Raw genomic sequence first — 13,380 nt, 5'->3', positions numbered from 1 at the left:
CATTGTCAGCATTCCGTCCATCATTTGTTTGCTGTTAAGATTCTTCTTAACCACTGAAAATTGTGTCCAAAGTGCTTGCTTATAAATTATTTTTAATGGCAGTAGAATAATGGAGATGCCAGTGCTTTGGATTTGTAGGCAGGAGATGTGGTTGCAAAATGTGTGAGAAGGCAAAGTAAATAGAAATAATAAAAATTTGATTGTGTTCAGTGAAGAGTAATTATTGCACATTGGAAAGCGCAGAGGAAAAACTAAAGAACTTAAAAGGAAGCGGAAACAAAAAAAAGATAGAAAGAAGTATGAAATGGATAGGAGAAGTAAAAGGAATGAAATAATAATGCAGCAGGGAACGAGAGACTAAAGCCACAGATGAAGTAAAGAACAGGAAAGAATCAAAAAGAGAAAAGGAAAGAGGTAACAAGAGTATTAAAGAAATGGGGGTGAAATAAAATGGGAAGCAAATTGCCAGTAGACAAAAGAAAATGAAAACCAGAAAAAAGAGCACTGACCTTTCTAGGCGTAAATATTTCATGACAGTTTCATCCCCATTTGTAATTTAGTTCACAAAAGCTTGGGCCGGGGGTGGGGAGATTGTTTCTGCAAAAGTGGTTCCACTAACTTGGCAGTAGCACTTTAATTAAAACGGAAATGTTGGCCACCTGCTGCATGATGAGAGTGGCTCAGATCTCTGTACTGGGGTGAATGTATGACATTGTTTTGCATTCTGTCCATCAATTGTTCTTTTTGCATTTGTCACCCCCAGTGGGACGGGTATGCCACTGGAGTCAAGCTATCCTGGCTGATGAGGGCTGAAAGCCCGAAACCGGTCCTAGGATGCTTGTTTCCAGTCCAGGGAGGACCTGGCCTGGCAGTTCGGGCTGGACTATTCCCATTGGGCGCAGGGTCAAGACTGATTTGCATATGACTGGGTCCAAACTGGAATGGCATGGTGAGCAAAAAAACGATGGATTTAGGCCCAGATCTCTTTACTGGGGTGAATGTATGACATTGTTCTGCATTCTGTCCATCAACTTTTGTTTTTTATGCATGATGAGAGCTGGTCATCATTTTTACTATTTTATTTCAAAAACTATCAAAGCTGGAGGGGTTGTTTCTAAAATCGATATAAACTGTGATGCTTTTGCATAGGAAGTTGTCTCTTCATGTCCAAGTCTGTCCTGCCCTTTAAAGCAGTTTGGGCAGGAAAATTGTAAGTCTGGTGGCAAATCCTTTATCGGACAGTGCTTCTGATGGGCTGTGGCTGATAGGTTGCTGGGACTCAGGTTATTGGCAGCAGGGCCAGCTGAAGCTTCCCAGCCAGAAACCTAGGAGTTAACCCATCTCTAAAAGAGAACAATCATTAGCATAGCCAATAGGTCTCGCCTTTGGGAACTTATAGGTGTTTAGCCAGAGATATTGACTTTGCCTATGTCTTTAAGCTGTGCTGTACAGACGTCTGCAGCATGCTGAAAAGTTATATTAAAGAAGTGTCAGAACCATTTGTGTTACCTTAGATATGACCAAGAAAGCATTATGTACAACTGAACGACCATAATAAAAAAGTATTAACACAAATAATGTCTTGAGTTTTTTTTGTCCTTTCAATGCTGGCAACTTGTATATGCCTGTCCCAATGGTTGCATGCTTCCAAACTGATTTTTTTTCAGCATCGACCACAAAGGGGTTAATTTTAGCACAAATATTTCGAGCATTTCGCTGCTGTTGCTCGTGGGCTCAGAGACAGCGGTACATTCCCTGGTGATTTGCTGGAAACGTGTTAGATAGTGAAGAGTCCCACAAAAAAATAGTGTTCTAGGAGGAAAAAAGCATGACATTTTTAAAGATTCTCATGCACAAGTTGCCTGTCGAAAAACGCACATTTTGTGGGGCATATAAGCAGTAGGTGAAGCGTGAAGGTGACAACCTCTGCCAATATGTGTGTGCAAATGTGTCACATTCACTAAACTTTATAAGAAATTACTGGAATAAGTAACATTATGAGGTGGCCACTTTTTTCTGGTCAAGACAAATATTCTTTAAAGCAGCACTCCAAAGATAATGTGCCACACATCGCCACAAAGAAACATCAACAGCTATATACTATCCCAAAAGCTGGTATAGAAAATACTTGCTGGAGCAGGTGAATGGTGAACAGGAAAAAGCGAAAGACACTTTCCGCAAACTCCTTGTGCACAGATTGGTCTGAATGACTGCAGCCCGTTTTTGACCATATGCGGACCATATGCGCACCAAAGGCTTTGCAAATACAAGTCTCATCCAGAAGCACCCTTTTGTAATCTGAAATGATCACTGGCGTTTAACTTGCACATACATTGTCCGATACCGTTTTTTCTGCCCTGCTTAACAGCTGTTATTACCCAAATCAACAGTACTCAACTTTCTAACCTCAGAACGGCGACCAACTGGAGATTAAGATTAAAGCAAATGTAAACAGCAAACTGTCACTCAGCCCAGAAGATTTTTTTCTAGTGGGCAGTTTCCCTGCAATACACGGGCTAAAGTCCTGATGGAGTTCTGCAGTGGAGATGAGGAAAGGTGGGGCATATTATCAAGACAGGCGATAAAATTATCGCCACTTTAGCGGCAGAAAACTGCTGCTAAAGCGCCGATAATGGGCTTTATAATATGCTCTATGGAATTACAATTGAAGCCCATGTTAGTTGTGAAGGACATCTAACATGAGTTTCAATTGGAATTCCATAGAGCATATTATCAAGCTCATTGTCGCGGCTTTAGCTGCATTTTTCTGCCGCTAAAGTAGCGATAAGTTTATCGCCTGTCCTGGTAATATGCCCCGTTGTTTGGTAACTGCTAAGTGTTCATATTACAGAAAGAAGCAGAGGGGATTTAGCAGGAGAGAAGGAGACAGAACTACTCAATGAGCTGGCGAATGTAAACTGGCATTCAACTAGCACCCATGTGACAAAATAAGGAGAAATACACCACCCATCAGCCCCATTTCCGTTGAAAATAAGGCGTGGCTGCATCTCTTACTGCGCTTCACTTTTCACATTCATAAGATATTAAAGGATAAGTTATTGTTTGCAGGTGCATTTTTATGGACAATAAACAGATATTGTATGCGATGCTGCCATATATTTTAGCAACAATCGTCCCAACATTCAAACACTGATAAATATTTCAACTTCAAAGGCAAGTTTGCTGCTGCTTAGGAAGAATGCCATAGCGCGCTTGCTGCACTTTGCTTAATTGCTCAGCCCATCATTGGAAACACAGACAACTATCTATGCCTGCTCCTGTATTTGTAAGCTTTGTTGTTGCACAAAGAGCTGTGTGAGAGCAGCCAGCGGGGTGAATACAACTCAGCATTCAGCCCCGAATTGTACGTACCCGGCCTGCATGCAGCAGAGCATGAGCCACGAGACAGGCATTCTCCTTCGCCAATCACTTTGTGCCTTGCGGGTGAATTCAAGCGTGTTTCTGGTGCTGATGGAAGCACAATGCACATGCTTGTTGCATGAATTCTAGGGGGCTGACACAAGCTGCAGGGGCCAGCCCTTCTGTAGTGGTGGGGTGGCTCCAGTGGCATGTGAGTGTGCTAGCTTCGATTACTGCCAGAAATGTCAGCTTCTGGAGGAGAGGAGGTTTGTACCCCCGGTCCACAACACGAACAGCCTCGGAATCCACAACAGAGCAAAGCAGGATAGAAGACAAGCGCGGCCCCAGCGAGCCTCGCATACAGGAAGGGGAGTGGCCACATGAAGAGAGAGGGAGAGCAGGAAGTGAGCCCGCGAACACGAACAGCCTTGGAGTCCACAACAGAGCAAAGCAACATAGAAGACAAGCGCGGCCCGGTGATCCTCACATACAGGAAGGGGAGTGGCCACGTGAAGAGAGAGGGGGAGCAGGAGGTGAACCAGCGAGTGGTCCCCGCGCTTGGGAGAGCAGTCTTCTCTTTTCAAGCACTGCACTCGTGCTTGTGGCACACCGCTGCTCACTCCCGCAAGGTGGATGCCGCCACAAGTACGAGCGCAGTGCTTGAAAAGTGAAGACCGATGGCTAAAGGCCCTCCTATGGAGCGCATGCATGCTGCGTAGGCGAGACCTAAAAATGGGTGTGGCAGGGTGTAAGCTCCACCTATTAATGGTGGGGTTTATGCTCCTCCAATCCATAGATGAGCACTTTAATTTTCTCAACTTTAATTTGTATATGGTTGTACTCTTACTGGTGGGTGATCCGTTCTTTTATTGAGCAGGTTATTTTTGGGAAACAGCCATTACAACGGTGCCATAACCACACATGAGCATTACCACTCATCCTTTATGATGAACTAGCTTTTGACACGCATGTCCGCTACTATGAATTATTTACCACAAAATATGGCATGTGTGGTAAAGGCACATTTGTTGTAAAGAATGCGTGGTAGTAGTTATGACCTTGTTGGTGGCTCAGAACCGAGCAGGCCAACTGCCAGAAAGGAAAGGATGCCTCACCTGCCGGCTCTCCGTGGTGCACACCGGCCTGATGTGCCTCCAAATTAAGCTGGATCAAGGTTGATTTGTGGGTTCTCCCCGGCCTCATGTCTTGCCCTGCCCCCTTTCACAGAGGTGCTGTTGTCCTGTGTGTTCTCACACTGTACGCCCCCCCTCATACTACCCAACCCGTGCCCCCGTCCTCTCCTCAGAGCTGTATTTGGACAGTCCATACTTATCTCTGCGCCCGACTCCCAGGCTATGGGGGTGGGGAATATTCCGCTTAATATTAGTTGTTTATTTTAGGAAGGTTGAACTTGTCCTTTTGAGGAAGAAAAAAATTATTTGTTCAATGATCCAGCCAGTCTCATTGAGGTTTTGAAATGTTTAATAAAATATATAATATTCATGTCAGAAAAGAGCAGCTGATTGCACCCTGCACTAGAAGAAGTTAAGTTCTGCGAAGGGCTCTCTCGCAAGAAGGGGGTCAGGGGGGGGGGGGGGGAACGGAGGGCAGGGTTCCAGAACGCACATAAATTAGGATTTGATCCTAGCTTCCACATCTAATTGGTCACATTTCCTCTAGATGAGAACTAACTTATAGCCTGATTTTATTTCAGCTGTTACCTATCAATGGGATATTTGGGATTGTAGTGTAGTTCCAATTTCCCTTTTAGGCTCTGCACATTGGAATAATATACACTATAGTTTTTGCATAGGACTGAGGTCAGTATGCCTCTATCGAGTATATTAAACTTAATTACTTGTGTGCCAGCTAACTCAGAGGTCACTAGAAACTTCTCCAATAAACAAGAAGGGAATTGCTTTTGACAACCGCATAAACATGACAACTTTGTTTCCCTTAGAATCGGAACAGTTGTCAGACTCGAAGAAACAATAGATAACAGTTTCAATCAGTTAATTGTGCTTGCCTAGTTTCTTCAAAGTTACCCAGAAATAGATAGGATTTATTGAACAGTCTTATTTCTCGTACAAGAGATATGAGCTGTTACAATCACAAGAGAGCATGCGAAATATAATACGTACAGCGTGAGCAGTAATAAGAAATAATACTGCAATAGCCTGGTCTTTTAGCTATGACATATATTCATATAAACATACATATTAACACAGGCTGAAATGTGAATACTCGTCTGGTGCTTCTAAATAGTTCTACCCCAGTGTACCTAAGCTAATTGTAGTATGAGGTAAGAAGTAAGTGCTGTTTTCTATAGTATGGTAAGCTATAGTTTTTATTGCCAAGAGTCCCTCTAGGTTCTAGTCTCCTCCATACCTTAGAATGAGAGAGGTGGGAATCTCTTTCCGGATCTCAATCCCTAACACCCCGCGAAGGGAGTCAGAACACTGGAAGCTGGATTCTCTGCGAGCAGGATGACAGCGTCTGGTCAGTGCGTCAGACGGGGACTCGAATTCCTTCCGAACTTGCCGTGGTGAGCCGTATCAAGCTGTGTAGCTGAGCAGAGCCGTGGTTTGCCATGGTAAGTGAAGGTATATTTATACCTGGAAGGTGCATCGGAATGCTAGCATTGACGTAAAGTCGGGCAGAGGAAGACGTCATGAATGAACCACTAAGGAATAGTTGTTCATGCATAATAAATGAGTTCTTGAAGAAATCAATAATCCAAGCAGGGAAAGTCCCAAGGGCTTAAGGGTCTGGTTTCTAAGAACTCGTTGTGACGTGGGATGGATGGATGTAGGTGGCCATGCCTGTATTTGGATAGCATGGCTGCAGCCTAAATAAGGACTGGGATTCTATGCCTAAATAAGGGCAATATGAGTTGTGCCCATATAAGGGCATGATTCGGGAAACCTATGTACAGGTATCTAAATCGAAACACAACAGGATGGTCTAACTATATCTCAATAGACAACAGCACATAAGCCCTGTCATGCCAATCCTTGCACTAATGTGCAGTGGAGAAAGCTTCATCACTTTTATCTTTAAGCTCAAGTAGGGCTTTTCGCTGTATGCCATGTGAAATAAATCCAAGCCCCAAAGCCGCCGCCTTGTGCCATTCATCTGTAGGCAGCCGCCATTTGTTAAGCTGAGCCTCCCGATAATTACATCCAAGAGCATTATAAGGCAAATCCTAGTGATGAATCTAAAAGTGTCTTTCTGTATGATGTGCGTATATATGATGCTCTCTTCTTTCATTTATTCGAACACAATTATTACATCAAAGGCCATACCTGGTGGACTCGTGGTTCTGGTACTTGCTGTGGTCTGCTGAGCTGTAAAAGAAAGGAATACACATGAATTAAGGAGATGAGTTTAGTCTTCCATTGGCATTTTTCAGAAGGAATCTTGAAATTCTATAGCTATAAATTATATTTTTATAGCATGGGCGTAGCCATAAAACAAGGTGGTGGCTATTCATCTTGCCACCGGGCAAAATGTGAATTGTTGTTGCTATTTACCAGAAATTGGTAAAACAGCATAGATTATGCACTAGCAAAATAAAATCATTATTTACTAGACTGCCAGGTAAATAGCATAGATTTATCACTGTTTGGCGAGCAGCCTTGCAAATAGTAAACAAGCGACAGGTCTCGCATTTGCTTGAGTTAGAGCTCTTGGCGTTGTAAATTAAAAAGACTTTTACCTATGTATTATGGAGTGTATGTATGCGGTGTGTTGCAGAATTATGTGGGCTGGATTTGAATTGTTAGTTGCAGAATTGTGTGGTGTGGAATTGGGTGGCGTGGAGTGGATGTGTGTAGTGGAAGTCTGTGGCATGGCATGCAGTGGAAATAGGTAGATAGTAATTGTGGTTTGGTATTGAGTTTACTGGAACTACGTTGAGTGGGATTGTGTGTTCTGGAGTCTAATTCTGTAGAATGGTGTTTTGTTTTCTGGAGTGGTATGTAGTGGAGTTAAATTATGTGGTGTGCTGTTGAATTTTGTGGCTTGATATGGAATACTCTGGGGTGGTTGGGATGTATGTGGTGTGTGTTCAGCAAAAAGGCAAAAAAAAATCCTAGGTAAGCCTGGAGAAGGGCAGTACATCATTAAATGCCCATACACACTAAGCTGAAACTGCACCTTTTTTACCTGAAATTACAAATTATATTCCAAAATAATGAAGTGAAAACTGTACACAAATGGCCTGATTATATAATATCCATATATATTAATGCAGTTTCACAAATCTATTATCCATATGCACGGCGATATTGTTAATAGTGAGAATCACTCTACTGACTCTATTACATTAAATAAGTATTGCATATGGACTCCCCACGATGTGGTGCTAAACTGCAAGAGAACATTTCAAATTGGTTAGTACCAAATGAGTGTAGCATCCAACCAGTCCACAAAGCAATTCAGTGGCTGGTTAGGAATGGTAACTTCTAAGTCAATAACCAGACACAGCTTGCTGCCCTCTTGCAGTGGGGGTGCAGATGCGGAGAGAATATGTATTTTTAGTGCACTCTATGTACAGAATTTGAGGTGTTCACAGGCATGTGCTTTTACTTATGGAAAAGCATCTTTTTACCTTGTGGAAAGCACAAGACGTGAGTGCCCATCATCTCCCTGTGTGTCATGGAATGAATGGCTCCCTCGTACAAACAAGGAGAGCATTCTTAACAAAATGGAGAAAGCAATTGCTCCTAGTGTACTCGAAATGTAAAAATCCTTTGATTTTGGCTTCAAGCTAAAGATTTTTTGTCGTCATGACAGAAGCATTCCAGATTGGTATAGAGCAGCAAATTGGGAAACTTCAATGTTGTTCTAAAAGTATTTTGTGGATATTTTCTTAGAGTGCACGTTTACGAAACCCATGCCCCTGGTGCATACTCAACCGTGATTTAAATACAAGCTCACTGTTTCTTCAACCTTCAAGGTCTTTCTGGGGTTGACAGCTATGGCGATTTCCTGTTGTGAGTGGCAGTCTTTTTGCAGTCACATTATGTAATGCAGAACTGATTATGGAGTAGTTGTGGGAGAGGGAAGAGGTCTGATTGTTCTGCCAGCTTCTCCCCTGGTTATGGACGTGCAGATTGGAATTGCTTCTTGCAGTGATGGAGGCACCTGTGCAGGGTGCTATTTTTGGTTTCTCCTCCTCTAATGCAGCTAGTGAAGCCCTGGGCTGTGATGACTTAAGAGCTATTCTTAGCCCCAGCTTTGTTCAGACAGGTAGCCGGGATACCGGTGCAGCAACTTGCATGCATTCTGAATGATTTTATTTAAGAGGTCTCGTTTTATGCCGTGTATTTAAGGTATGGTAATGGAAATTGAAAGAGACAGAGGATGAACGAGTGCTGCCTTGCCACATTTGGACAAACAATTAATTGTCTTGCTCATCCCAATTTTACCCTAATTATTAAGGCTTTATACGTTAATAACAAGAAATGTATTTTTTAATTCAGCTGCCCTGCAATTTTACTGTTATCGTCAGTTTGCTGGGTATAAGCGTTAGCATTTCATCACTGTGAAAAAAAGCTAAAAACAAGTCCAATCCTCCTTAAGAAGAAGCCCAAAACCAAATGAATATCCTACCCAAAAAAAGGCCAATTGATTATCGACATTGCAATTGGCAAAAAGGCTAAAAAAAACACAAGCAACGGAGTGGGAGGCACGGCGTGGGAGGCAACAATAATACAACTGGGGCATTAAGAGGAGGCGGGATGGAGGAAGTCTATATTTAAATGCAAGCAGCTAGGGTCTGAAGCTGAAAACAGGCAAACAGTAACCTAGAAAGAAATCAAGAAAAAAATATTTTCCCAAAGAACTAATAAAGAACCAAAGCGTAATGAGACAGTACATAGTCCCTGCTCCGTGGGAGGAGTGGAAGACAGAAGGGACAAAGAGGCAGGGCTGACCACTAGCAAGCAAGGATTCTTAAAAAACACTGATATAGACAAAAATACAATGGCTAGCAATGGGTGGAGTTTAGCTTCCCAAAGCATATAAAACAGGTCGCTAAGCGACAGCGCACGCCCTGTCTAGCCTCAACCTAAAATTTGACTTTTACCAGCCAGCTGGCTAAATAGCAGATATTATGCACTAGGGGGTTGGGAGCCATACAAAACAGTAAACAACTTCATTATTTCATGGGAAGGCTACATGGCAGAGATTATGCACTGTTTGGACAATGGCTGTGCAAATAGTAACGATACACTTTCACTATCTACCTACCCACAAACTAAATAGCAGTGATTATTCATGATTAAAAAACAGGTCATGCAAAAAGCAAGGAAATTCTACTATTTACCTACCTAGCATCTAACAAAACTAGAGAGGCTAGGCTAGGCATAATTTTGCTAGCCGGCGTATATCAAAGAAACAGCACTATTTGGCCGATTGCTGGTGACATGGGAGGGATTATATACTATTAGGCCAGCACCTATGCAAAGAACAAAGAAATTTCAATTTTTACAATACCGCTAGGTAAATAGTAAAGATTATGTATGATTTGACTGATGGGAGGGCTATGGAGAAAGAACACTATTTTTCCCGGAACCGGCCCAGCAACGGGGATTCTGTACTATTGCATTTATTTACCCACTACTCATGAAAAAGCGGAGATTATGTAGCATTTGGCCAGCAGCTGGGCAGAAATACAAAAACTTTACCTGGAGTGGCAAGAATGTATCCATACAACAGAAAATAATGACGTTTTTCTACAAATCTATCCTCTGGTTAAATAGCAGTTATTGTCTACTACTAACAGAAAGGCTAGCAAATAACAAATTCCACTTTTATGCTGGCAACTGGCTAAGTATCATCTATTCTATAGCATTTAGCCATCAGTCATGTAAACTGCCGGCTCTGAGAACTACAGAATCCATTTGTACCTTTTTACTAATGGTGATTGCAATTGTGCTGACCTAAGCTCAGACGCCCTCAAATTCAGCACTTTAAGATTTCAAATGGCCTACGTAACCACAGCAGCCTCTTACTCTCTTCTTTCCAATACTTGGATATTCTCAAACCACCTCTCTCATCCTCCGCTCTCTTCGTTACATTTCATTGCCGTATGAGCCTTTCAGCTTGTCCTCTGTAAACCAGTGCCTCCATCCTTCGGAAACTATTTTTCTGGCTTACTTAGCTCCCCCAGCACCTTTGCCAGAAACCCACCACATCTACTGATGTGGGTGCTTAGAGCACTTTTTTTCCCTCTGCCAGCCTTTGTCCCATCAGACCTCCGAACCCATATGTGTTGGCCCACCATATACAATTTTTGCTCCTTTTATAAAAATGTTGCCCAGTCTTCGTATTCATGTCTCCCACCACCCAAGATCTTCTGGCCATCAAGAGACTTTGGGCCCCTTTCGCCAGTCCTCTTGAATGCCTGGTGCCAATCAGGTTGGCCCTAAATTTCAGAAGCATCCTATTAGCTCTTTAAAGCCCTACTGTAGATTTTTGCCTTAGATACCTCCTCAGACGCTGTCAACAACTCGGTGACCTTTATAGGACCTTGTCATTCCTCTGTCAGGCTTCAGAATTCAATTGCCTTTTTTTCTCATGAATGTACAGATGGCCATTATCATTCCTTAAGAAATGATGACCCCTTTCTCCAGCCTTTAGGCACCTATAGCCCTTCTTTTAGGTTTTAAAGAACTCTTCTAGCACACAGGGCTTATCAGATCATTTGCAGTTCTCATTTTATTTCTTCTAGCTTAATCACTCAGAAAATATCTGCTATCATTCTGTGAATGTAGATCACACTTCAGAAAACGTCTGAGTTCATGAAACCCTCTCCTAAAATGCCAAGCTGCCTTCCAATTTTTCTCGAAGTCATCTCTGCTCATAATCAGACCTGGTCTTTAATTCTAGGTTTTAGTGCTACCTCTGCATCTTCAGATCCCATATGCTGGCTGTCGAAAACCATCACGCTCCCTATAACAGCCCTTGACCACATTCACTGACCTTTGCTCTGAGTGCTTCCTCCGAACTTCGCCTTTACCAGCCTCAAGCTCTCAAGCCTTCACACACACTGCTGTCCATTCAATGCCTTTGTCAATATTTACTTCTCACTAGCCCAGCCCTGCAGAGCATTAAGAGACCGTGAAGGCGGCCATGACAGATCTTTTATCCACTTAGCTAGTTCTCAGGGACTTCAGAAGTCCTCTACTGGCTCTCACAGCCCTAGTGACTAATTCAAAATCTCTTTAAGGCCTAAATCCCTTTACTTGTTCTCAGAGCCCCTCTGCCAGTGCTCAGGCTCCTTCCACTTTCCCTTTGGTAGTCATTAGAGGCTCTCTCACAGCATCTCGAGCACCTCAAACCCCTTTATCTTGCTCTCCAAGCTTCCCAAACCTATGAACTGGATCTCATACACTAAGGGGCCGATTATGATGGCGGACGGACCTGAGTCCGTCCGCCACCATAGAGTAGGAGGGATCGTCCGCAGGGGCAGCGGCGGTCCCTCCATACAGATTAGGATGTGACCGCCAGGGTGGCGGTCACATCCTCTATTTTTACCATTGCGGCGGGTGCAGCTTCAAGCTGCACCCGCCGCAATGTTAAAAATACATGCACGGCATTTGCGTGCACAAAGCGGCAGACACCGCACGGTGCCTGCCGCTTTGTTCACGCAAATGCAGGGGGGTACCATAGGTACCCCGCATGTGCACCCCCCACCCCCCTTCACCCAGGGGGCCCACAACGGTCCCCCGAAGTGAAGGTCCGTATGCTTTTCCACAGCGGAAAAGCCGCCGTGGAAAAGCATACTTTTCACTCCATCATAATATGGCTGGCGGTGTCTGATAGACACCGCCAGCCATGTTAATGCTTTTCCGCCGCGGTCGGAAGGCGACCGCGGCGGAAAAGCGGCGGACAGATTTAAAGACCTACCAGCCATCCTAATTTGGCGGTGGGTCTTTAAAGCATCCGCGGCGGATTTCCCGCATCCTCCGGGCCGGCAGTGGCTTCCGCCGGCCCAGAGGATGCGGGAAATCCGCCATCCTAATGAGCCCCTAAGTGCTGACCTTAGTCTGAGTGCCACTACTGTTTTTCATCAGAAGCCTCTGCTGCTCCTCTTGATCCTTCTTCACTCTGAACTTATCTGCTGCTTATCCAAGTTCTACATCTAATCCTCATCTCCTTCATCTAGAGCTGTCTATTTACTGTCTCCTAGAGCCTCTTAGCCCTCCTTTGTTATCACTTGAGTACCTCTATACTATAGTATACTCTTTCTGCAATCCTTCAGGCAACCAAAAACCTCTTCACTCATGTTCTATACATCACTAGCCAACTTTGCCAAGTTTCAGAGGCCCTCTGAACCTGCCTGCCTGCCCTCAAACCACTGGGCAAGCATCAGACAACTCCCACTTTCCCTCATAAATCTTATGCTATGACAGCAACCATTCTCCCTGCTAGCCCACAGGAACCTCTGCTTGCCCTAGCAAGGCTGCTAAGTGGCTTCATGCCATACAAGAGAACCAGAGGCAGTCCTGTCATTTTATCCAACAGCACTTTATAAGCTGTGATTCTGAGTGCATTATTCCAATGTAAAAATGTTCAAGCCTTAGTATGTATTTGAGCGGTTGATTAAAAAGCCATGACTGGCTTGTACATACCATGAGGGCTCCCTGAATGCTATACCTAAACCCCACTCTGACATCCATTGGAGCCCCTAACGCTATAAGAAACTACTGACACTCAGTCTATCATACGGGAGACACCCATGACAATGCGGGCTTTACACCGCGCTGCCATTACGACGCTGCCATCACAACGCAAGTCATTACAACGACTTGCACTGGATGGCGCTAGATACTAAGGAATAGTAGATTTATTATTCCAACACCTTCCCTACTGTTGCATAGGATGGAGTTGGAATAGTAAATCATACTATTCTAAAATCCAGCGCCTACATCGCAAGTCGTTGTAACGACTTGCGTTGTAATGGATGTGTCGTAATGGCAGCGTGGTGTAAAAGCCAGCGTTGTCATGACG

At 43.8% G+C, this 13,380-nt stretch overlaps 1 protein-coding gene across 1 annotated transcript in view; it reads right to left on the bottom strand.

The window, feature by feature from the left end:
• Window positions 1-13,380, bottom strand: part of LOC144752607 (scavenger receptor cysteine-rich domain-containing protein DMBT1-like) — a 1,088,995-nt gene that overhangs the window by 285,338 nt on the left and 790,277 nt on the right. The window contains exon 53 of the mRNA XM_078640489.1: window positions 6,666-6,707. Within this exon, the coding sequence (XP_078496615.1) occupies window positions 6,666-6,707 (42 nt within the window). The remainder of the gene's footprint in view (window positions 1-6,665; window positions 6,708-13,380) is intronic.

Source organism: Lissotriton helveticus, chromosome 5_1 (assembly GCF_964261635.1).
Source record: "Lissotriton helveticus chromosome 5_1, aLisHel1.1, whole genome shotgun sequence".
NCBI classification, from domain to species: Eukaryota; Metazoa; Chordata; class Amphibia; order Caudata; family Salamandridae; genus Lissotriton; species Lissotriton helveticus.
Note: the sequence above shows the minus strand (reverse complement) of the source record. Positions and strands in the feature narration are given on the sequence as shown.